Raw genomic sequence first — 22481 nt, forward strand, 5'->3', positions numbered from 1 at the left:
TCACTCCACCAGCGCCCCGCACAGGACGCCCAGCGGCTCGATCTTCTGCCGGTACACGAACACCACCAGCCTCGTTGGCAGCGCCACCGGCTGGGAATCGTCCTCCTGGTACACCATGCTGCCCCGCTGGACGTACCGCTGCCCCACCCGGACGTCCAGCTCAATGTCCATACCAGGCCTCCGGATGAAGGCCGGGAGCGCGAACTGCTACAGGCTGGCGGTATCCTGCCGCCCGGAGCCCGCCCCAATGTGGCTAACGTTCAGATGCATGACCGTCCTGACCCTCACCAGCCTGGCTAGCGCCGGCAGTTGGTCCGGCGTGGTGCGGATGTTGCAGAGCCGGAGCCGCTCCACGCACGGGGCACCGACCAGGACCAGGCGGTCCAGACGCACCATATCGAGCTCCAGCACCACGACCGAGGGCTGCAGGTAGAGCTCCAAGATCGTGGTGCTGTTCTTAGCGGTTCCGCGCACGATAAGCCGCTGGAGCCCGTGTGCTAGCTGCAGCACCCTAGCCAAGGAGGTGCTTACATAGGTCACGTGGCTCAGGAATATATCTCGTAGGTCCGGCAGCGAATCGGCATCGCAGTAGAAGATCGAATTGATGCAATCCGTGAGGGTGACGCTCCGCAGGCTGGGGCGAAAGTAGATATCGCCCTTTATTCCGACAAGGACCAGCGTCTTCAGCTATGTCAGTCTAGATATTTATGGTGGACACATTTCATAATCATAATCATCATCTTAATATGTACTTATAGATTTCAACGTCAGGCTCTGCAACCCATGAGCCATATTCAATAGTCTATTCAAGGAACGTTAATCATACTACACATCATCGAGGAAGATCTCTCGCAGGTCCGGCAGCGAATCGGCATCGCACTAGAAGTTATTAACAGAACACAACGTGAGGGTGACGCTCCGCAGGCTGGGGGGAAAGTAGACACTCCCAGTTATTCCATTGAGAGCTAGCATCTCCAGCTATCTAAGTCCGGACATATCCGGCGCACTCGCGTAAGGCGTACCGCTACGATTCAGTGTCATGTTCTTCAGCTATTTCGCCCCCTATAGTATGTTGAGCAGCGGCTGCCAGTTGCTGGCCAATTCGCAGGGTTCTGAAAACTCCTTTGACGTACATGATATGATCACCTCGGTCAGGTTCGGGAGGTCGCCGCCGTGGGGGTTGCGGCACATAATGGGCGAGTCGACGATGGTGAGCCTGGCGAGGGCGGGCCGACATCCATCTTACCGCTCACGCACTCCAGCCGCAGATCGCGCACGTTCTCCGCGCACCTGAGCGGCTCCGTCCCGTCCATATCGGCGAGGGCCAGGCTGGTCAGAGCGTCCAGGCGCACTGCGGCGTCCCACCTGCCGTCGAGCGAGAGGTGCGCTACGGAGGGATCGGGAAGCTCGGCTGCGGCCGGCAGCGTGGCAGTCAGGAGGCCCTGGGACTCTGGGGGAGCATCCCCGCCGCGGTCTGCTGCGCGCGCACCATCTGTCATTTTTGGTGCGAGCGGAAAAGGAGCGCAGACAGCCCCTAGCTGCGGCCCGCACTCCCCTGACGCCGCTGCGGGCGCTCAAGCTGGAGGTGGAGTGGCAGAGCGACGGCCAGAACGGCCAGAACCTGTGGCAGCTCGCGCGGGAGAGGAACCTGGAGGGGCCGGGGAACGCCGTGCAGCCGGTGAACCGCGTCATGAGCAGCTTCCAGAAGATGCTGACGATCGTGTGCGGGATCCTCGTGGGGCTCGTGTTCAACGACCTGGCGTTCCCCTTCGTGCTGCACGACAGCATGCCCGGGGAGCTGCGCGTCGGCGTGTTCTTCGGCGTCATCAGCAACCTGGTGTTCGCCCTGTTCGTGGGGCTGGCCGGTATTCCGTGAGCTTCTTTCGTGTCACTCGGGTCGTCTCCCGCGGCACCTCGCGATAAGCAGGAAAACGTCACTCGGCGTAGCTCTTGAAGTAGTTCTGGATCAGCACGAACGGGGTGCCCTTGTCGCCGCTGCCCGTGGTGAGGTCCGCCAGGCTCCCGAGCAGGTCCGTCAGCGCCCGGGGCGTGGTGCCCTGCGCGGCGATGCTGCCCACCAGGTCCGCGCTCTTGCGCCTGATGAGGGCGCGCATGGCCTGCTCCGCCTCCGGGCCGCGCAGCCCGTCCAGCTCGTTGTCCGCGGCGTACTTGAGCTTGATCTCGTTGGGGAGCCCGCCGAGACCCGCCGTGAAGCCGGGGCTCACCACGGGGTCCGCCAGCTCCCAGATGCCGCCGACGGGGTCCTTGAAGGCGCCGTCGCCGAAGACCATGACCTCGAGCGTCCTGCCGGTGCGGGCCAGGAGGTCAGCCTGGATCTGCTCGACCAGGGCCTGCGAGTCGCGGGGGAAGAGCTTCACCTGGTCGTCCCGGGCGAGGTTGCTGCCGAGGAGCCCGAACTGGGGCTGGAAGCCGGAGCCGTCCACGCTGGCTGTGAGCAGGTCGTCCAGGCAGAGCACGGTCCGCGCGCCCTGGCTGAGCAGGCGCTGCTTGGTGCGCCCGCGGGAGTGGATGTCCGCGGCGATGACGACGTCGGTGTAGGCGAGGATGTGCGCGGGGTCGTTGCTCAGCACTATCTCGCAGTTGGGGCCGGCGATGTCTTTGTAGAGGTTAATGTAGTCCACGCCGGTATACTTTAAAACTGTGGATGGAAAGTGCTTCCTGAACTCCACCTCGGTAAAGTTGTCGCAGTGGGGGTTGATATTTTTCGCGAGCAACTCTTCTATCGGAAACAGGGCATCACCCTACTCGTCCGCAGGGTAGGACAGCTGGATGACCACTTTGTCCACGCCCTGCGCGATGCCCTTGAGCAGCATCGAGAAGCGGTTCCGGGACATGATGGGGAACACCAGCCCCACCGTGCCGCCGCCGGTCTTGGCGCGGACGTCGGCCGCGATGGCAGCCGTGGAGGCGTAGTTGCCCTGGGCGCGGGCGACGACGGACTCGGTGATGCAGACCACGTCGCGGTCCTGGAGGGTCACGGAGCTCTCCTGGGCCGCCTTGAGCACGGTATCGACCACGATGGCCCGGAGGTCGTCGCCCTGCTTGATGATCGGGGCGCGGATGCCGCGGGACACAACGCCTAGCATTTTGGGGGTGGGACTCGGTTTATATATACGTATTTTAGTAGATCTACATGATGAAATTTGTGGTTCTGAAAATTGGTTCCCAAGATATATATACTTATTATGCCCCAAATATCATTATCATTATTGAAAACTCAGGTTGAATACTAGTAATTTTCATCTAGTACTCAGAATTAACTTAAAAGTTACATACTAAACATATATATTTATATCATTTTTATTTATGTTTTGTGGTTCAAATTTTGTGGTTTGTTATTTCTTTTTATCTATTTACAAATAAAAACGATTATATTATTATCATTTTTTAACATTCATTTAATAATGTCGACCTGCAAGGTAACAAACCGGCCAATCTCTGAGATAACGGCTGGGATAAGAGCACAATATAACCTTAAGTCAAATGCTCATCTGCTTCTTACTATAGAAGAGGTCCAGTTTATCGTCGAAAAGCTAGCAAGAAATATTGAAAATCACTACAAAGACATAGTAACGGAATCCAACCCTTTGTACATCGTAGGACTCCTAACCGGTGCCTACCACATTGTATCTGATATCACAAGACGTCTTTCCATTCCAGTTCGCGTTTCCTTCATAAAAGTGTCTTCCTATCAGGGGACCGAGTAGCAAGATGCGAAGATCACGGGTGTTACAGATGAAATACGAAGTGCCGAAAATGTGCTAATCGTTGATGAACTCTGGGACACCGGAAACTCCGTTCTGGCGGTCTAGAAGCTGCTGAAAGGCGGAGAAATATGCGTCGCATTTGCGAAGGACATGGGAGCCGTCGGCACTGTCAAATTTCTGGGGAATGCCAGCCTCCCCGACATTTGGTTGCTGGGATACGGCCTGGACTGCAACGGCTACGGCAGAAACTGGCCCTGTGTAGTGTACTTGAATGACTAGGAATTAGCGGCAGTGGCGTAGTTCAGAAGAGAGTTAGCGATTGAGTGAGGAGCTGAGTAGCAATTTACACGCCTGATGCGGTGAAATTAAAAAATCTGACCAGTTGTAAGCCCGTACCACAGTCAGTCAAGATATTCCACATAACACAGGTCTAGCATATTCAGTGCTTGCAAAATGCAGGACACGATGACGACTACAGCAGTTTCCTGCCATTGACAAGCGAATTCGCGGTTCTGAAGTACCGTCAGCAGTCCCACATATTTAGGACCGTCGCAGCTGCTGGTTCGTCACATCATATCGGTTAATTTCTGCACCTAATGATGATAAGTCCAATGAGTCCACATTTATCACTTGCAGGTTCACCCACAGCTATCCCGGAAATTAGATATGCGCCCTGATAGTGTAGTCACTCACCGTGCAGTTTTGATTTGTTTCGGTGATAGGGTCAGCTGCAAAATCCTCATACCATGGAACATAGCCTGGCTGATGGCGCTAAACTATTCCTACTATATCGAGCTTACTTGAAACAGTGCTATATTAATTATTTGAGTCTGTTGCCGTTGTGAAGCTGAATTTGAATTAGCAAATTCAATTTTAGGTGGAGTATTTGCAGATAATGCGATAGGTAGATAACTAGTTCAATATTTTATGCTAAGGTTTACGGTCAGCTTACATAAGACTTATTTTCACCTAAATCAATTTTTTAGTCTAGAAAAATCAAAGTTGACAACCTGTTGAATTTACTGGTAACAAACTTATAGTTTTATTAATACTGTACATTCGGTAATTACATTTTATAGATCTCTTTAGTTGTTTTAAGTTAAAGTTTAATGCAACCAGATTTACCGACTGTTAACAGATAATTTACGAAATATCTGTTTAAATCAACTCTTATTTTGCTTATCCACTATTAATTTTTAATTACTTGATTAACGGATTAATGCTACTCAAAGTAAGATATTTTAGTTTTGCTAATTGGTAGAATTTAGGTTTAGTTCCGTTTGCATCTACGGTTTGCTTAGTAAACTTTGTAATTTCTTAGCTTAATATAGTATTTTTTATAGATCAGATTCTGACGATACTAGAATAAATTTTATGCTTAATTTTCTTAACCTATATAATATTTGTCGTAAAATTAACCAGGACAGTACGCCACTTGCGACGACGAGTGGGCTGGAGGGGCCCTGCTCCCTCCGCCGGGTGAGCTTCCCTCTTCTGGCTCATTATCAGCTGCAATGCACTATTTATTACATACGATAATACATCTGCGGTTTCTGCCGTGGCCAATACTGCGCGGTAACCGCGGGGAAGTCCGCCCAGCAGGAAGTGCAGGCTCACTCCCGGCCCTGCAGCAAGCACCCGGCCGTGATCACGTTGGTTGCCTGCCCACGCTCCTGGCGCCGGCCTAGTGGCAAAATTCCACACTCCACAATGAACTTCGGGCTCTGCGCTTCCTGCGGCGGACACATGGAGATCGTCTACTGCGACGGGCACTGCTCGCGGGCGTTCTGCGAGCCCTGCATCAACCGAGCGCTGGGCGGCAACCTGTCCCCCCTCTACGCTAACACCGACGCCGAGTTCCTCTGCTACTCGTGCCTGCGGGGCGAGAAGCGGTGCTGGCTCTGCGGCAGCGGGACCAACCAGCGCGGCGGCTTCGGCATCTTCACCTGCCGGGCGTGCGGCGCCAGGAGTGAGGAGTGCGGCACGTGCGAGTCCGACGCGCCGGTGGTCACCTGCTACTTCTGCCTCGCCTCCTTCCACACGGCGTGCTCGGAGGGCGTGCAGCTGGACGACAACGAGGGCGACCTGGTGGTGGGGATCTGCCAGGCCTGTGCGGGGGCGGCTGGCACGGACTTCGTCGGCGACGGGACCCTCCGCGCGGACCTGCACTGCTACCAGGGCCTGATCGTCCGCGGCTCGCTGTTCGGGGAGTTCTGCGCCGAGTTCTGGCCGGAGATTCAGCGGGTCCCCTTCGACGCCGCGCGGCAGCGAGAGATGTGCGACCTGATCAGCCTGGACCGGGACGCCGCGCTGCTGGACACGGTGCCGGACATCCTGAACTGCCTGGGCCTCCGGAACTACGACCTGGACTTCCTGGGCTGGCTGGTGATCGCGGTCAGGGGCGTGTTCGAGGCCCTGGCGGCCGACCAGTGCTTCTACGACGTGGTGGAGGCGCGGCTGGAGCCCCACAAGAAGAGCGCTGCCGAGCTCGCCAGGCGGGCTGTCCGGGTGGTGCACGACGACTGAGCCCTGGCGCCTCCCCTGGGCGTTCTTTCCCTTCCACTCCCGCATTCCATTGCGCGCATATACGAGCGTCCACCTGTGCTCTCTGCAACTTTCCGGGAGAAACCGGCGCGAAGAACCACATCCCGCATTCGGAGCATCTGGGCCCCTCCAGCCCACTCGTCGTCGCAAGTGGCGTACTGTCCTGGTTAATTTTACGACAAATATTATATAGGTTAAGAAAATTAAGCATAAAATTTATTCTAGTATCGTCAGAATCTGATATATAAAAAATACTATATTAAGCTAAGAAATTACAAAGTTTACTAAGCAAACCGTAGATGCAAACGGAACTAAACCTAAATTCTACCAATTAGCAAAACTAAAATATCTTACTTTGAGTAGCATTAATCCGTTAATCAAGTAATTAAAAATTAATAGTGGATAAGCAAAATAAGAGTTGATTTAAACAGATATTTCGTAAATTATCTGTTAATAGTCGGTAAATTTGCTTGCATTAAACTTTAACTTAAAACAACTAAAGAGATCTATAAAATGTAATTACCGAATGTACAGTATTAATAAAACTATAAGTTTGTTACCAGTAAATTCAACAGGTTGTCAACTTTGATTTTTCTAGACTAAAAAATTGATTTAGGTGAAAATAAGTCTTATGTAAGCTGACCGTAAACCTTAGCATAAAATATTGAACTAGTTATCTACCTATCGCATTATCTGCAAATACTCCACCTAAAATTGAATTTGCTAATTCAAATTCAGCTTCACAACGGCAACAGACTCAAATAATTAATATAGCACTGTTTCAAGTAAGCTCGATATAGTAGGAATAGTTTAGCGCCATCAGCCAGGCTATGTTCCATGGTATGAGGATTTTGCAGCTGACCCTATCACCGAAACAAATCAAAACTGCACGGTGAGTGACTACACTATCAGGGCGCATATCTAATTTCCGGGATAGCTGTGGGTGAACCTGCAAGTGATAAATGTGGACTCATTGGACTTATCATCATTAGGTGCAGAAATTAACCGATATGATGTGACGAACCAGCAGCTGCGACGGTCCTAAATATGTGGGACTGCTGACGGTACTTCAGAACCGCGAATTCGCTTGTCAATGGCAGGAAACTGCTGTAGTCGTCATCGTGTCCTGCATTTTGCAAGCACTGAATATGCTAGACCTGTGTTACGTGGAATATCTTGACTGACTGTGGTACGGGCTTACAACTGGTCAGATTTTTTAATTTCACCGCATCAGGCGTGTAAATTGCTACTCAGCTCCTCACTCAATCGCTAACTCTCTTCTGAACTACGCCACTGCCGCTAATTCCTAGTCATTCAAGTACACTACACAGGGCCAGTTTCTGCCGTAGCCGTTGCAGTCCAGGCCGTATCCCAGCAACCAAATGTCGGGGAGGCTGGCATTCCCCAGAAATTTGACAGTGCCGACGGCTCCCATGTCCTTCGCAAATGCGACGCATATTTCTCCGCCTTTCAGCAGCTTCTAGACCGCCAGAACGGAGTTTCCGGTGTCCCAGAGTTCATCAACGATTAGCACATTTTCGGCACTTCGTATTTCATCTGTAACACCCGTGATCTTCGCATCTTGCTACTCGGTCCCCTGATAGGAAGACACTTTTATGAAGGAAACGCGAACTGGAATGGAAAGACGTCTTGTGATATCAGATACAATGTGGTAGGCACCGGTTAGGAGTCCTACGATGTACAAAGGGTTGGATTCCGTTACTATGTCTTTGTAGTGATTTTCAATATTTCTTGCTAGCTTTTCGACGATAAACTGGACCTCTTCTATAGTAAGAAGCAGATGAGCATTTGACTTAAGGTTATATTGTGCTCTTATCCCAGCCGTTATCTCAGAGATTGGCCGGTTTGTTACCTTGCAGGTCGACATTATTAAATGAATGTTAAAAAATGATAATAATATAATCGTTTTTATTTGTAAATAGATAAAAAGAAATAACAAACCACAAAATTTGAACCACAAAACATAAATAAAAATGATATAAATATATATGTTTAGTATGTAACTTTTAAGTTAATTCTGAGTACTAGATGAAAATTACTAGTATTCAACCTGAGTTTTCAATAATGATAATGATATTTGGGGCATAATAAGTATATATATCTTGGGAACCAATTTTCAGAACCACAAATTTCATCATGTAGATCTACTAAAATACGTATATATAAACCGAGTCCCACCCCCAAAATGCTAGGCGTTGTGTCCCGCGGCATCCGCGCCCCGATCATCAAGCAGGGCGACGACCTCCGGGCCATCGTGGTCGATACCGTGCTCAAGGCGGCCCAGGAGAGCTCCGTGACCCTCCAGGACCGCGACGTGGTCTGCATCACCGAGTCCGTCGTCGCCCGCGCCCAGGGCAACTACGCCTCCACGGCTGCCATCGCGGCCGACGTCCGCGCCAAGACCGGCGGCGGCACGGTGGGGCTGGTGTTCCCCATCATGTCCCGGAACCGCTTCTCGATGCTGCTCAAGGGCATCGCGCAGGGCGTGGACAAAGTGGTCATCCAGCTGTCCTACCCTGCGGACGAGTAGGGTGATGCCCTGTTTCCGATAGAAGAGTTGCTCGCGAAAAATATCAACCCCCACTGCGACAACTTTACCGAGGTGGAGTTCAGGAAGCACTTTCCATCCACAGTTTTAAAGTATACCGGCGTGGACTACATTAACCTCTACAAAGACATCGCCGGCCCCAACTGCGAGATAGTGCTGAGCAACGACCCCGCGCACATCCTCGCCTACACCGACGTCGTCATCGCCGCGGACATCCACTCCCGCGGGCGCACCAAGCAGCGCCTGCTCAGCCAGGGCGCGCGGACCGTGCTCTGCCTGGACGACCTGCTCACAGCCAGCGTGGACGGCTCCGGCTTCCAGCCCCAGTTCGGGCTCCTCGGCAGCAACCTCGCCCGGGACGACCAGGTGAAGCTCTTCCCCCGCGACTCGCAGGCCCTGGTCGAGCAGATCCAGGCTGACCTCCTGGCCCGCACCGGCAGGACGCTCGAGGTCATGGTCTTCGGCGACGGCGCCTTCAAGGACCCCGTCGGCGGCATCTGGGAGCTGGCGGACCCCGTGGTGAGCCCCGGCTTCACGGCGGGTCTCGGCGGGCTCCCCAACGAGATCAAGCTCAAGTACGCCGCGGACAACGAGCTGGACGGGCTGCGCGGCCCGGAGGCGGAGCAGGCCATGCGCGCCCTCATCAGGCGCAAGAGCGCGGACCTGGTGGGCAGCATCGCCGCGCAGGGCACCACGCCCCGGGCGCTGACGGACCTGCTCGGGAGCCTGGCGGACCTCACCACGGGCAGCGGCGACAAGGGCACCCCGTTCGTGCTGATCCAGAACTACTTCAAGAGCTACGCCGAGTGACGTTTTCCTGCTTATCGCGAGGTGCCGCGGGAGACGACCCGAGTGACACGAAAGAAGCTCACGGAATACCGGCCAGCCCCACGAACAGGGCGAACACCAGGTTGCTGATGACGCCGAAGAACACGCCGACGCGCAGCTCCCCGGGCATGCTGTCGTGCAGCACGAAGGGGAACGCCAGGACGTTGAACACGAGCCCCACGAGGATCCCGCACACGATCGTCAGCATCTTCTGGAAGCTGCTCATGACGCGGTTCACCGGCTGCACGGCGTTCCCCGGCCCCTCCAGGTTCCTCTCCCGCGCGAGCTGCCACAGGTTCTGACCGTTCTGGCCGTCGCTCTGCCACTCCACCTCCAGCTTGAGCGCCCGCAGCGGCGTCAGGGGCAGCGGCGTGTTCGCGTCGACGAAGGCAAAATCGGCAACGCGAAACTCGTCCTGGAGGCGCTCCGGAAGCCCGGCCTCCAGCATCATCAGTGCGAAGGAGACGGGCGCTAGGAACTCCGGCTCGTAAACAGCGTCCGTGGGGGCGCCCTGCGGGACGTACAGGGGCCGCACCACGAACAGGTCGCCCTCGCGCTCGCAGACCTCCTCCAGCACCGAAATGAAGATGGCGCGGATCTGCTGCACCTTGGGGGCCGTGTAGCCGCGCGGGGGCTGCAGAATCGCCCCGTTCAGGTACAGGATCTGGAGCTGCTCCTGGGAGAGGTAGCCGGTGCGCGCCAGGAAGCCCAGGCGTGAGCGTATGACGTCGGCGCGCTCCACGCCGCTCTCGAGGAGCTTCTCGTAGCCCCCGCGGAAGGGGCCGAACGCAGCCTGGCTCGGGGCGCTCAAGGGCGCCGCTGTGGGCAGGAGCACCTGAATGACGTCGTTTGGCTCGATTTTGAGCGATTGGAAGGTCTGGAAATGGTCCAGGCGCCTCCCCTGGAACAGGAAAACGGCGGTTTGGTTTTCCTGAATGTGCTCCACCAGGAGTGGCAGGAGCACTGAAACTTTGTCGTCCAGGCTCACTTCCGTCTCGAACTGGATTGGTTTTGTTGCGAATTTGAGCTTTATGGGAATCATTTTTAAGTATAGAGGTTTTTATATATATTAATATAATATGTTAATAATCAGTTTATTGTAAAAAATTATATACACATTATTATACAAATTAATAGTAATTCCAATTCTTCATGGACGTCTCGGGCCAAAAGGATAAAATTCTAGACCTCATTATCAGTGCCCAAACGCAGAGGCTGGTGCAGATCGAAGAATTCCTGCGTAATAGACCGTTCTATCTCCTGAACGAACCTCAGCTCGGCTGCGACGGACTCACAGATCACCTGAACCCCAAATTTCTCACGCCGCTCTTCGCCAACCTCCTAGCAAATAAAACAGCGTTTGCTCACCACGAGGGTGTTGCGGCTATTTTTCAGTCGATCCAGGATTCCGTCGACGCCGCGGCTGCAAGCTGCGCCCGGAACGCGAAGGCATAGAACAACGAAATAGATGCACTGAAGGCCCAAATTGGTTCACAGAATGACCATATCGCGCGAATTTCGAAGCAGCTTGGCGCCTTCCAGGCACATGCCAGGAAGCTCTAGCAGTAGAAAAGCGAGCAGGGCCACCAGCAGCGCATCATCGGAAAAATCTACCAGACAGGTGGCGGCTAAGATTCTGGCGAGCAAGGGTGGGAGAACAGGCAGATCCCTGGCGTACGCAAGACAACTGAACTGAAAAACGTACGAAATATAATGTAAAATGGCACCGAAGAGAGGTATTTGTAGACAGATAACTGGGAGGTCAGCAATAAGGGCGTGTAGTCCGATAATAGATACGAAAACTCTCTAAATACGTCAAGTTTGCAGGCACAGTATTCGCAATTTAGCGTTTTTTAAGCTTAAAGCGCTCAAAATCAACTGCTTAATCAGTAGTAATTTGCAGATAATTTTGGAGTTTCTGGACAGGAAACTAACGCAAATGCGGATCAGTTGCCGACGGATCTTATCATGCATCTCGGCTAACTTAGTTCAGAACACCAAGAAGCTATCATGAATATTGTTAAAAAACTTAATAGTGATTAAAATAACGACAGTTAACTGCTATAAATGCTCAATTTTTTGACTAAATCTGAAGGTTTGCAGTTAACAAATAATATTGTAAACGAATAGTTTGCTGATTTCAAACGTTAAAAAGTACCAATATATGGTAGCGAGTAGATACAGAATACGAATTAGTATTATTAGATATTAAATAATTAAAATAACTGCTAAACTTTTTCTAACAACAAGCCGTTAAATGAATAAAATGGAATGCAAAATACGTAAAATATTGATCATAATTGGCAAGCTTTCGATCCACCTGGCACTGTTAAGACCATCAGTTAAAATGGTGAACGAAATCATGTCAATTAAATCATTGATTTAGCTGCAAACAATAATTTTTAAAACAATAGCATTTTTTAATGCTCTTTTGGGCAGCAGTTTCCAGATATTTAATTATCTCTGTCTAAAAACTCAACAACCTACCCAGGTAGCCCTCTAAAATCAGGAAAGTAATCTTCACAACGAAATAAATTAACTTAGCAGTAGAAAACAATCAATTTAGTAGAAGAAGCACTTAAATAGGAGCCATATGATTGTTTGAAGTCTGATAATCATAATAATATTACACCTGAACTTCTTAATAAGTTAAAGGCTTAAAATACTATTAAAACTAAGTCTAGCAGCAACATAACTTTACAACGCGAATCTCTGATGAACATACCTTTTTTAGAGCAAATCATCATATAAGAGGAAAGTTTAGACAATGTTAGAGAAAAGTAAAATTTAAATTTAACTACCGTTCCAAATTTAACATCTAGAGTAAAAATTGATGATGAAAAATCTGAAATATCAAAATCTGTAATTGTACCTGTATCTAAAATTAAAAAAGTAGAATCGAAAATTAACGTTTTGTTCGATAATGATCCTACAATTAATACTGCTAGATTGCTCTAATCTGTTAGTAAGTCTCCATTTAAACCTAAATAAGCGCAGACAGTTGCCGTGCTAAAGGAAGCATAGAAGGTATAATAAAAACTATCATTAAAGGAAGCGTAACCAAAAGAAATTATTACTATTTATAATGATAAAAGTAATAAAAATTAGGCTTTGAAAGAGACTAAAAATATACTAAACTAGTACGCAGATCATAATAAAGATAAATTGAGATAAATTATTTCTCTTATTAAAGAATAAGGGAATACTGATGAATCTTATCTTTCAGCACAAATTAATTTAGATAGTTAATGTAATAATTAGGATATTATATTAGAAATTGAAAATTAACATGTTTAACATTAAGGTACTAATTTATAAGATTATTCTAGTAGTATAAAATAATCAAATGATTTGATTAATTAATAAAATAATTAATATATAGCAGTAGATGATAACCATACGGAAATGTTAACCCAATAAGATCACCTAAATAGTGATTTTACAGTGGAATAATTATTAATAAATCAGGATTTAGTAATTAATATTAAAAATAATTAGTATGAGTCTTCATCAAATACATAGAATAACCTCTAGTAAAATGATGAAAATATTATAATTTATTCAGATAAACCCGGATTTAATACCTCATAATCTTGTTAAGGTAAGTAAAAACCTAAAATAAGATTACATTCTACACAACCTTATTACAATATTGATGATAATTAAGTTGATTTATAATCAATATACAAAACCGTTAATATTAAACCAGATGATCTTAAACCGCTCACAATTGATAGTGCAATTAATCAAAATTTACCATCTCATCAATTATAAAATTATGAACCCAAAAAAAGTACCCATCAAAAGAAAATAAAACAAAAAAGCAAATACTAAGATTATTCTAATTTAATAAAATGATAATATATTAGCACTACCGACCTTTAATTATTAAGTGGGATATTTATCTTATATTTGAATAGAAGCTTATTCAATTATTTTACTCTTGTATAATTTGGCCTTATATTCACATATTCTTAAGGCGATATTAACATATCACAATATTTCAATCTTTACAACCTTGAAAATAAAGATATATTTAAAATCTCAATCAATATCAGTTTAACATAAGTATTATTAAACAAATTGTTAATTTTACTTTAGATTATAAAAGCTTAATACCTATCTCATATCAGGAGTAAATTTACACACTTAAAGATAAATAATTTAGTATTATCAAGATTTAATATTGTTACACGGCAATTTAGTATATATTTCATTTAATAAATAATACATATTAATTGATAGACTATTATTCAAAGTTATATTATCTCGTAGAAGTATGATTTGATTCGTCAGTAAAGTTCTTAAACTTTTCATTCCTCATTAGTCAATTAATTTACATTCAACATCAATTTCATTTATACTTGATACAAGTAATATTAGTATTCTGTAAATATATTTTATGATGTTAATTCAGATTTTAATATTGATTTTAGTTAATTTGTGATTTATATTTAATCATATTTTTATACTTTCAAGACAAATATAAAATTAATTGAGCTCTTAATTTACTATAAGAGATTAAAACATATATACCTAATACTTCATAATTATTTTTATTGTAAATATATAACGGTTTTCAACATAAATTTTAACAATTAATATATACTATAATTTAGTAATTATTATTTATTCCTGTTTTATTTTAAAAGTTATCATTAAATTTAGTTATGTGTTTAACATAACAAATTATGTAGATTATATAAAAATAATCAGTTTGAAGGGCAAATATTATGTATATGAAAAATGTTTGCCCTATGCTGTACATAATAGTGGACTAATATATTAAAACTTAATACATTTATTGCAAAAAAATCTATTCTAAATTTAAGAAAAACAATCATTTTATATCTGTGTAATAGTATAATATAATAGAGATAATTCCTGATTAGTAATATTATTTTTGAACTATTAATAAATATTAATATAATCACTAAATATAAATAGACCGTACTATGCTCTATTCTAACACACAAATTATTTAAGCAATTATAATTGCATTGTAGAATAACTTTTCTTCAAAATGTTGTTGATGGTCTTGCAATCCTTTAAGGATAACCTGCCTACTGAGTATGACCATACAGAAGCTCCCGTACTCCTTGACTTCTAGCCTATCTTTAACATTAAATATGACGATATATCTAACTATACTGTTTATCAGCTAGTATTTAATATTCCTATTGTTGGCGGTCTCCCAGAAGAATTTTTTGCCCATCCAAGCCGTGGAGTCCCTATTAAAATCGATAATGTTGGGAATTTAATTAGATTATCCTTTAATAATGGCACTGACGTTCACCAAATTCAGTATTTCGGTTCCTCAATCAAATCTAAGCTGAATAGTCTCCCAGCCCCAGCTTTTAATGTGCTTATCTATTATCGCCTTGATAATGCTAATTAAGTAGCATGGGAAAAGGAGAGTGTAAGATTAACGATCGAATATCGCGCTAAAAATCGGTTACAACCATGGTTGGCCTCTAAAAAACTTAATTAGATGTCTCGGTTGAAAGCTATAGATATGGCAGCGAATGATTATGAAAGTAAAGTATCTCCGATTTACGGCGATCTATCTGCACTGACTGGGGCTTTTGCAACACCTTTTTCTAGGATTGACATGCTCTGGGTAATAAATGATGTGCATTTTACGCCACAAGAGGCGTTTGATCATTGGATAGACTACTATGTATTCAACTCCCTCATGCTATCCACTGCATGGTATACTTCTGTTGGTGCCGGTTACGTCGTGCAAACTCCGCTGGGTGCGCATTGGGTCTAAATTATCTAGGGCTATAATTGCGGGTTGGAAGACTCTTTCTACTATGGCGAAGATTTAGTTTTGCAACCACCCTACATAATCACCGATGACAGCAATGAAGGTGGTAGTGGAAATGGTAACGGGGACGTAAACGAAGGCGGCAGCGGTGATTTAACACAAGATCCTACCTTAAAATCTGGTCTTAGCGTGGCAGCTATCGTAGGTATAGTTGCTGCAATTGTCGTGCTTTGCCTTAGTGTTGGTGGGGCTATTGCATTCGTTGTAATCAGGCACAAAATTGTTAACGCATCCACTAAATCTCCTGGGATTTAAGATATTGAAACTTCAAATGTTTTTAAAGATGCTGAGTGATATAGTTTTAAAAATTAATCTTTCTGTCTCTATAAAAATTATATCATCAAATCTTATTTTGTAATTATAGCGTTAAATGGCAACTAGGGATGTTTATTAGCTAAATTTTGATCCATGGCTAATTTAATAAAAGTACTTCAAGTATTTAATTTTAAACAGTTTCTATTTCACTATATTCACGTTTATTTTAACCTAACTTTAGCTATAAATAATATTAGACTAATTTCCATCAAATAAAGAGAAAGTACAAAGATGTTCACTACCAAAACTGTGTCACAAACTCTTAGTAAATATCAAAGGGTGTTAGACTACCAAAAGAATCGTATGTATAGGTCATATCATGCTCTTTAAATTTTTAAATTAATTTATTTGAGTCATAATCTGAGCAAATTACATCTAATAATTCGTTATCATCTAAAGCACTGATTACTGGGAAGTCAAAATACTTAGAAAACCCTTCCATACCACCCCTTCCATTTATTTCTTTATAGCAACGTTTTAAATCTATAGCTTTTACATTTCTGAATACAAAAAACCACTCCTCCTTATACGGAATAGTCAAATAAAAATCATTCTTAAAGATTTCACCTTTAACAATATCACTTGGGAAAAATGATGTGCCTAAAAAATGAACTGGTTTATTATTCAATTTATCACTTTTATAAAGAACTTTAGGAACCATTTCTGTAAACCAAAGATTCCAAATAGAAGATGAATCATTAATGTAGTTTGGATTTAGCATTTTATATTCCATTGGGGCATTACCTACAACTTTCAATAAATCTAAACGTTTTACTTCGTCAAAAATAGTAGTATTTAAATCCTTTTCAAACTAATTTAAGAATTGGTCGGTTGTAATGTTTTAAATAGAAATAAATTCGGCTTAGTTTGTCAACTACTCGACAAACTTAATAGATTTAATTATTTTAGATCCAGTTGGAGTAGTATAATCTTCAAAATCAATATCTATTAAAGATATATTTCTAAAATAATTTACAGTTTCAGCATATACAAAGTTTTTATCAAAATTTTATGTAAAAATATTCTTCCAATTTGTATTTACTTCTTTATTAAATTTACTTAATTTAGCATTAATTTTAGATGTACTTATCTCATAATCATAAACTGTCTAATGTTCATGTCCTCCTAATATTATAACTGGGCAATCTGTATATTCTCTTATTGATTAATACATATAGTATGCTGTTTCAGGATGCTAATGGTAACCTGAATGAACTAATATAGTAATAAAATCTGGTTTTTCATTTTTCAACAACGATTAAAAGAATTGATCTTCATCAAATATTAATTTTAAATCTCTTATAATAATTGGATCTTTAGATTTAAATGGATACATAAAACCTGCAACTAAAGTAGTCAAGTTTCCATTTTTTACTCTTCTCCATCTCTATCCTGGTGAATGTTTTTCATTTTAAAACCATGAATTGGTAGTAGTTGAATTGAAAACAATATCAGATTCATAAAGAACATATTTAAGGGAATCTGCTAACATAAAATCATGATTGCCTAATGTTATAGTATCGTAATAATGACCACCTTTAAGCGCCTTTTCCCACATTTTATAAACAAATTAACCTGTTGGCACATCATTATCAGCATCTGATAAGCCATTACCCATAATAAAATCACCAGAATCAAATACAAATGTCTATGGATTAATAGTTCGCTAATGCCTGATAAAAGCTAAAATACCAGAAAAACCAGCATTTATGGATGGTTAATGTGGATCACCCCATAACCATCCATGAGTATCTGATGAGTGTATGATCCGAAGTGACATCAAAGCAAGCATCATTGATTTATTGAAGCGAAATATTATTACATTATAATACTATAATAAGCTTAATTTTTTCATCTAGTTCCATTTACTTCGTACTTTATCTATTATATATAATTAATTTAATCCGCAGAAAAATGCAGCTTCCAATACTACTCCCAATGCGCTATATCCAAAAGCCTACACAGTACGGATCTCCGCTTTACTAGTATTTTGATGGTAATGTACGCCATACTAAATATACCTGTCCGATTTCATCACTGAACCAGCATCCATCATCGCCCAGCCTCCTGCCGACCAACTTCTTCCTTCAGCACTGGAACGACCCTTTGATCTCCGAGTACTCTGGTCTTAAACCGATGAAAAAACGTAAAATTTAGATCAGTTCTAACCTGAATATGGAGGAGCTGCGGAACATCCAAATCCGTCGCGAACAGTTTTCGGAGTCGACAGTCGTCGCAAACCAGTGTATGATCGACTGGGTCAAAGGGAACGGTTCGATTCCCACAAAGTAGAACACTGATGACAAGCTGCCGGACTGGGTCCTACGCTAGAAAGTAGGCCAGCGGCGGCGGAAGCTCTGTCTGGATGAGGTGGCGAAGTGAGTACGTGGAATAGTAAATTTTTGGTAATGAATTGTAGGATTATATGTTGAGAAGTGTTAAAAATTTGTTTTTTAATTTTAGGAAAATCGAGCAAATACTGGAAAATCACAGTACAAGTTCATTTTCACATGCATTGGAACATTTTAGAGCTGCATGTAATCCTGTTGCTAAATTAGTGAGTGTTTAATGAAATAGGGAAACCGGAATTGGCCAGTTTCCGATTAAGGCAGAATATGGCTCGTGAGACTAAAATTTTTTATTAAGTAATTTTTGAGTTTTTCACATATTATACACCTATTAATGGCAATTTTATTCAACAAACTACCTATAAGATTAAATATTATATCAATTGAATAAATTACACTCTGGAAAAGTTATGAATCAGAATATCTTTTCGAATCTATTACTGCAGTATATTGTAATTCGCTGATTTTCCTGCAAGAGGCGCAGATTCCGGCGGAGGCGACGCAGAATTTCACTGTGCAGCTGTCGGTACGCGCATACCGGGGCCAGATCTTACAGCAGAGCACTTTCTACACTTCGGAGCACATCAGCCTCGCGGAGCAGCGCACAGAGCTGCTGTTAGCGGAGGACCTGAATCTGGACATCACAATCGTGAGATCTGACAAGTATGCACAGTTCACTACGCTCCCCAACCTGTTAGTCTAGCTACCGTTCCAGGTGCAGCTCACCGTGCAGATCCAGTGCAACTTCTATGCGTTCGAAACGGAGCTGGTGGCATGTGGAGACAGCCTGTTCGCGGTAAACCGGTCGGTAATTATCCCGTTTTAGACCTCTTTCCGGGTTTGCATATTTTCCACCCCGAGGGGCTAGATGAAGATGAAAGTAGCCTCATTTAGCGTTACCTATATCGAGGCGCATAGCCAGTTGATCACCCTGAACTTTGCAGCCAAGTTCAGCGAGGAGATGGTCGCACAGGCCACAAACTCGCAAATGTTTGCCTGCATGGGGCTTATTGAAGTTAACGATGGGTTTTAAGAGTTTCTTCCAGAGGAGAAGGTCATAAACAAGAACTACAAAAGCATAAAGAAGCTCAAAAAGATTGATGACGTCCAAGGATAAATGCGGATAATTGTTAACAATACAAATTTACTGCATAAGGTTAACATCGCCAAGATCGAAAATTACGCTGAACAGTAACTGACTGGATCAGCAATGCTGTATAACTTTGAACCGTGTACCTATTTGGCTAATTCCTGGCTCAACTTACAAAATAGCGATCAGAAGGTTCAAAATAAAGTTTATCGGATTCAGAGTATGGGAACGCTCAACCTAAAATCTTTCGATTATAGCGGCGTGGTTGCATTTTATCGGTAGGGTGGCCAAATATATAACTCAATCCCTTAATATTACGATTTTGGTGTTGAGGTTCGAGTGGCCAATCGACTATAGAATATTCTATCCCAATAACTGTTCATAATTGTAGTGTTAAATGAGAAGCAGTTCTTTAGACTCCCAATAGACTTACAAGAGTACAAAGAGAGTGTGTATAATAGTATTTTGAATAATAACCTGTATAAAATAATTCTTGAGGTAAAATTTTAGGAAGTTTAACTAGATCTAACATTTAATTTTTAAATATTTGATCAAGAGCTGAAGCAGTATTTGGTAGAGAAAGATGAACATACTCATCGGTAAATGCGTGAAATTTAAAAAATTGAAGAGGAGAGATAAAAAGATTTGGATGAATTATAAAAAGGGATGCAAGACATTGCAGGAGATGAATATGAAAAAAAGAGAAAGAGGAAGAGAGTCAAAAAAATCGGGCATACCTGCGAAGACCATCCTAGTAGTAGCTAGACGGTATGTACACTTCCAGAGATGTCCAGTCCTAGTAATTTTTGATTATAAGCATCATTTTAAAGTTTATTGACTGTCATATAGCATTATCAACTATCATTACTATAAGTATGCGGGCCATTTTTGCACTGCAACGCAATAACTATCGAAAAGTAATAATAATATAGTATTAAATATTATGTATAAATTTAATAACAGATTAGTTTAGATTATACACAGAGAATTGATCTACATTAAATACATCTTAAATTCATGATTACGTAATCAAAGCGAAAGAAATGTAGGGTAGGTAACATTTTGCCTAAATTTCATTATTTTATTATAATTAGTAAAATATTTTTAAATCGTCATAATGAGTGATTAAGAAGAATCGAATTAAGAAAATTTAAGTGAATATTTCACTTGCCCTATTTGTTTGGATATTCTTAATTATCCAGTAATGATTTCATGTGGACATTTAACATGTTTTTCGTGTTTATAACATACCAATGAAAACTCTGAGAATATATCTTGTCCAGTTTGTCAATGCCCAATAAAGCCAAAAGAAGTAAAAGCTGCATTTATAGGAAAATAAGTGGGTGAAGATACTAGAGGTGATATTGTCAAAGGGTTTGAAGATGCTGATAAGCTTAGAAAAGAAAGAGCTGCACAAAATGTTTAAAATCAAGGAAATTTCAGATTTTAGTTAGGAATGGGAGGTTTAGGTCTTATGGGAGGAATTCCAGGTTTAAATATTAATATTAATGGTTTCCCTGGTGGGGTTCGTATTAATCAAGGCCCATAAGTCCCTGCTGAACCATTGACTTTTAAGTAAAAGTTAAATAAGTTTACAAAAAAAGTTGGTGCTATCGCTTTATTTGGTCTTGTGATTTATTTATAAATAAAAGAATCAGTTAATGAATTTAAAGTTGGTGGTTAAAAAGTTGTTTATTACCATTTTCCATGATGATTAATGATTACTTTTACAGATTTTTATAAGTTTTTACTTATTTTCAGTAATTATAATATAAAGTTATAATAATATAGTATCCAAATAACTTTCAGTTCAAACTTAACTACTAATAGCTAGATCTGCAGTTTTTTCTTCTTTTGTTTCCTCGTCCTAAAAGCTAGGATTGTTTTTAGACGGAGTAAATTTTCTATAATATACAAATTATGCTAAAATAACAGCGTCTAAACAAGCTGGAACAATAGCTGCAATATAGAATGCAATTTAGTCATAGTTAACTTCATTAGGAGAATTAATCTTAGTATTAATAGTATCAATTAATAATGTAATAAATTAAGTAACATTAGCTAATAATGCAATGATAAACATTACTATGCTAAGCCCTTCGACAGATCTCCTTTTATAATTTTTATAAATTTGAAACGGCCGCGTCATAATGTAAAAGGGTATAGCTGTATAAGATAGTATATTGCCAAAAATACGTCTCCAATTGGATAAAGTACCTTCAGAACAAGTAGAATATTTTGTTGGCTAAACTTTAAATAACTATGCTTATAAAATACCATAAATAACGATCGAAATTATAACAGTTGAGATTATCAACAAATATATAATAATTTCCAAAGGTCTTAGTTTAATTGAAACACCAGTATTCTTCGAATTTCTAAAAAATATCTGCTAAAACACCAAAACAATGTCAGTAGTGATCCATATAACAGCTAAAATTTTCTATGTGAAAAGCAAATCTAAAATAAAAACGGAAACTAAATTTAAAAAATCAGCCCCTAACCACTGAAATATTAACCAAGCTGACAAAGCTCCTACTTCTCTTGTTATAAATTAATCACGAGCTTGTGGATACAGAGCAATAATCCATAGTGAAAGAGAAATCCATCCAAAAATAAAAGAATAGAGTTATAGATTAGTGTATATACATGTATTAAATGATGCATTTATAAAATAGATAGGGTCAATCTTATTTTGCTAACCACAGATGCATTACATTTTCAAAATATTTACTTTTCAGTATTTAATATAATATAAGTTTATATTAATTTATTATTTGTGCTTGTCGAAAATATTATTATACTTTGCAAAATTAAAGTTTTACCTATAATATAGACCTAAAAATTGTAAAAACTTAAGAAGAATTAATATATGGATATAAACATAAAATTAGTGTTCTAATATTCAGTAATTGTGATTATATAATTATGAATATACTGATATTAATTTTATTTAATTAATAGTATTAACCTTAATAATCATTATTTAATATAATTAAGAAAACACAAAATGATGTACAAAATGTTGTGAATTAAATATAAACATAAATGCATGTATAATAGATCAAAAATTCTACTTAGATATATGTCAAGTATAGAATAAGTAAATTGATACTAATAGAATATTTATATTTGACGAAGTACTAAAATAAGAATAACCAAAATCGAAAATCATGTAATTTAATTTTGTATATCTAAAAGGACTATTATATATAAGTGTTATTGTTGA

The 22481-nt window shown here is 42.2% G+C and overlaps 13 protein-coding genes and 2 pseudogenes across 13 annotated transcripts; 8 read left to right on the forward strand and 7 right to left on the reverse strand. All coding sequences in view use genetic code 6, as the record gives it.

Moving 5' to 3' along the window:
* On the reverse strand, positions 1-1499 carry SS50377_22988 (Hypothetical protein; annotated as a pseudogene).
* A 50-nt stretch (positions 1500-1549) lies between these two features.
* On the forward strand, positions 1550-1876 carry SS50377_22989 (Ubiquitin-2 like Rad60 SUMO-like family and transmembrane domain-containing protein; annotated as a pseudogene).
* Positions 1877-1934: 58 nt separating this feature from the next.
* Positions 1935-3107, reverse strand: SS50377_22990 (F420-0:Gamma-glutamyl ligase superfamily protein; the record flags this gene model as incomplete). Its single annotated transcript, XM_067906862.1, has 1 exon — positions 1935-3107. One exon carries the CDS (start codon positions 3105-3107, stop codon positions 1935-1937), a length of 1173 nt encoding a protein of 390 aa, XP_067766130.1.
* A 318-nt stretch (positions 3108-3425) lies between these two features.
* SS50377_22991 (Guanine phosphoribosyltransferase) lies at positions 3426-4055 on the forward strand (the record flags this gene model as incomplete). The annotated part of the gene is made up of 1 exon (XM_067906863.1): positions 3426-4055. One exon carries the CDS (start codon positions 3426-3428, stop codon positions 4053-4055), a length of 630 nt encoding a protein of 209 aa, XP_067766131.1.
* A 1017-nt stretch (positions 4056-5072) lies between these two features.
* On the reverse strand, positions 5073-6638 carry SS50377_22992 (Transmembrane domain-containing protein; the record flags this gene model as incomplete). Its single annotated transcript, XM_067906864.1, has 1 exon — positions 5073-6638. The coding sequence occupies one exon, from the start codon at positions 6636-6638 to the stop codon at positions 5073-5075; it is 1566 nt and encodes a 521-aa protein (XP_067766132.1).
* Positions 6639-7530: 892 nt separating this feature from the next.
* Positions 7531-8160, reverse strand: SS50377_22993 (Guanine phosphoribosyltransferase; the record flags this gene model as incomplete). Its single annotated transcript, XM_067906865.1, has 1 exon — positions 7531-8160. One exon carries the CDS (start codon positions 8158-8160, stop codon positions 7531-7533), a length of 630 nt encoding a protein of 209 aa, XP_067766133.1.
* A 318-nt stretch (positions 8161-8478) lies between these two features.
* Positions 8479-9651, forward strand: SS50377_22994 (F420-0:Gamma-glutamyl ligase superfamily protein; the record flags this gene model as incomplete). Its single annotated transcript, XM_067906866.1, has 1 exon — positions 8479-9651. One exon carries the CDS (start codon positions 8479-8481, stop codon positions 9649-9651), a length of 1173 nt encoding a protein of 390 aa, XP_067766134.1.
* A 58-nt stretch (positions 9652-9709) lies between these two features.
* Positions 9710-10711, reverse strand: SS50377_22995 (Ubiquitin like protein; the record flags this gene model as incomplete). Its single annotated transcript, XM_067906867.1, has 1 exon — positions 9710-10711. One exon carries the CDS (start codon positions 10709-10711, stop codon positions 9710-9712), a length of 1002 nt encoding a protein of 333 aa, XP_067766135.1.
* Positions 10712-10821: 110 nt separating this feature from the next.
* Positions 10822-13527, forward strand: SS50377_22996 (uncharacterized protein; the record flags this gene model as incomplete). Its single annotated transcript, XM_067906868.1, has 1 exon — positions 10822-13527. The coding sequence occupies one exon, from the start codon at positions 10822-10824 to the stop codon at positions 13525-13527; it is 2706 nt and encodes a 901-aa protein (XP_067766136.1).
* Positions 13528-14692: 1165 nt separating this feature from the next.
* SS50377_22997 (YkwD family and domain-containing protein) lies at positions 14693-15793 on the forward strand (the record flags this gene model as incomplete). The annotated part of the gene is made up of 1 exon (XM_067906869.1): positions 14693-15793. One exon carries the CDS (start codon positions 14693-14695, stop codon positions 15791-15793), a length of 1101 nt encoding a protein of 366 aa, XP_067766137.1.
* Positions 15794-16049: 256 nt separating this feature from the next.
* SS50377_22998 (5' nucleotidase family protein) lies at positions 16050-17669 on the reverse strand (the record flags this gene model as incomplete). Its single annotated transcript, XM_067906870.1, has 1 exon — positions 16050-17669. One exon carries the CDS (start codon positions 17667-17669, stop codon positions 16050-16052), a length of 1620 nt encoding a protein of 539 aa, XP_067766138.1.
* A 59-nt stretch (positions 17670-17728) lies between these two features.
* SS50377_22999 (uncharacterized protein) lies at positions 17729-18196 on the forward strand (the record flags this gene model as incomplete). Its single annotated transcript, XM_067906871.1, has 1 exon — positions 17729-18196. The coding sequence occupies one exon, from the start codon at positions 17729-17731 to the stop codon at positions 18194-18196; it is 468 nt and encodes a 155-aa protein (XP_067766139.1).
* A 300-nt stretch (positions 18197-18496) lies between these two features.
* Positions 18497-20062, forward strand: SS50377_23000 (uncharacterized protein; the record flags this gene model as incomplete). The annotated part of the gene is made up of 1 exon (XM_067906872.1): positions 18497-20062. One exon carries the CDS (start codon positions 18497-18499, stop codon positions 20060-20062), a length of 1566 nt encoding a protein of 521 aa, XP_067766140.1.
* Positions 20063-20369: 307 nt separating this feature from the next.
* SS50377_23001 (Zinc finger, C3HC4 type (RING finger) domain-containing protein) lies at positions 20370-20963 on the forward strand (the record flags this gene model as incomplete). The annotated part of the gene is made up of 1 exon (XM_067906873.1): positions 20370-20963. The coding sequence occupies one exon, from the start codon at positions 20370-20372 to the stop codon at positions 20961-20963; it is 594 nt and encodes a 197-aa protein (XP_067766141.1).
* Positions 20964-21062: 99 nt separating this feature from the next.
* On the reverse strand, positions 21063-21971 carry SS50377_23002 (Seven transmembrane protein 1; the record flags this gene model as incomplete). Its single annotated transcript, XM_067906874.1, has 1 exon — positions 21063-21971. One exon carries the CDS (start codon positions 21969-21971, stop codon positions 21063-21065), a length of 909 nt encoding a protein of 302 aa, XP_067766142.1.
* Positions 21972-22481: the final 510 nt, after the last annotated feature.

The sequence above is a fragment of the Spironucleus salmonicida genome, chromosome 3 (assembly GCF_000497125.1).
Source record: "Spironucleus salmonicida strain ATCC 50377 chromosome 3, whole genome shotgun sequence".
In the NCBI taxonomy this organism is placed as follows: Eukaryota; Fornicata; order Diplomonadida; family Hexamitidae; genus Spironucleus; species Spironucleus salmonicida.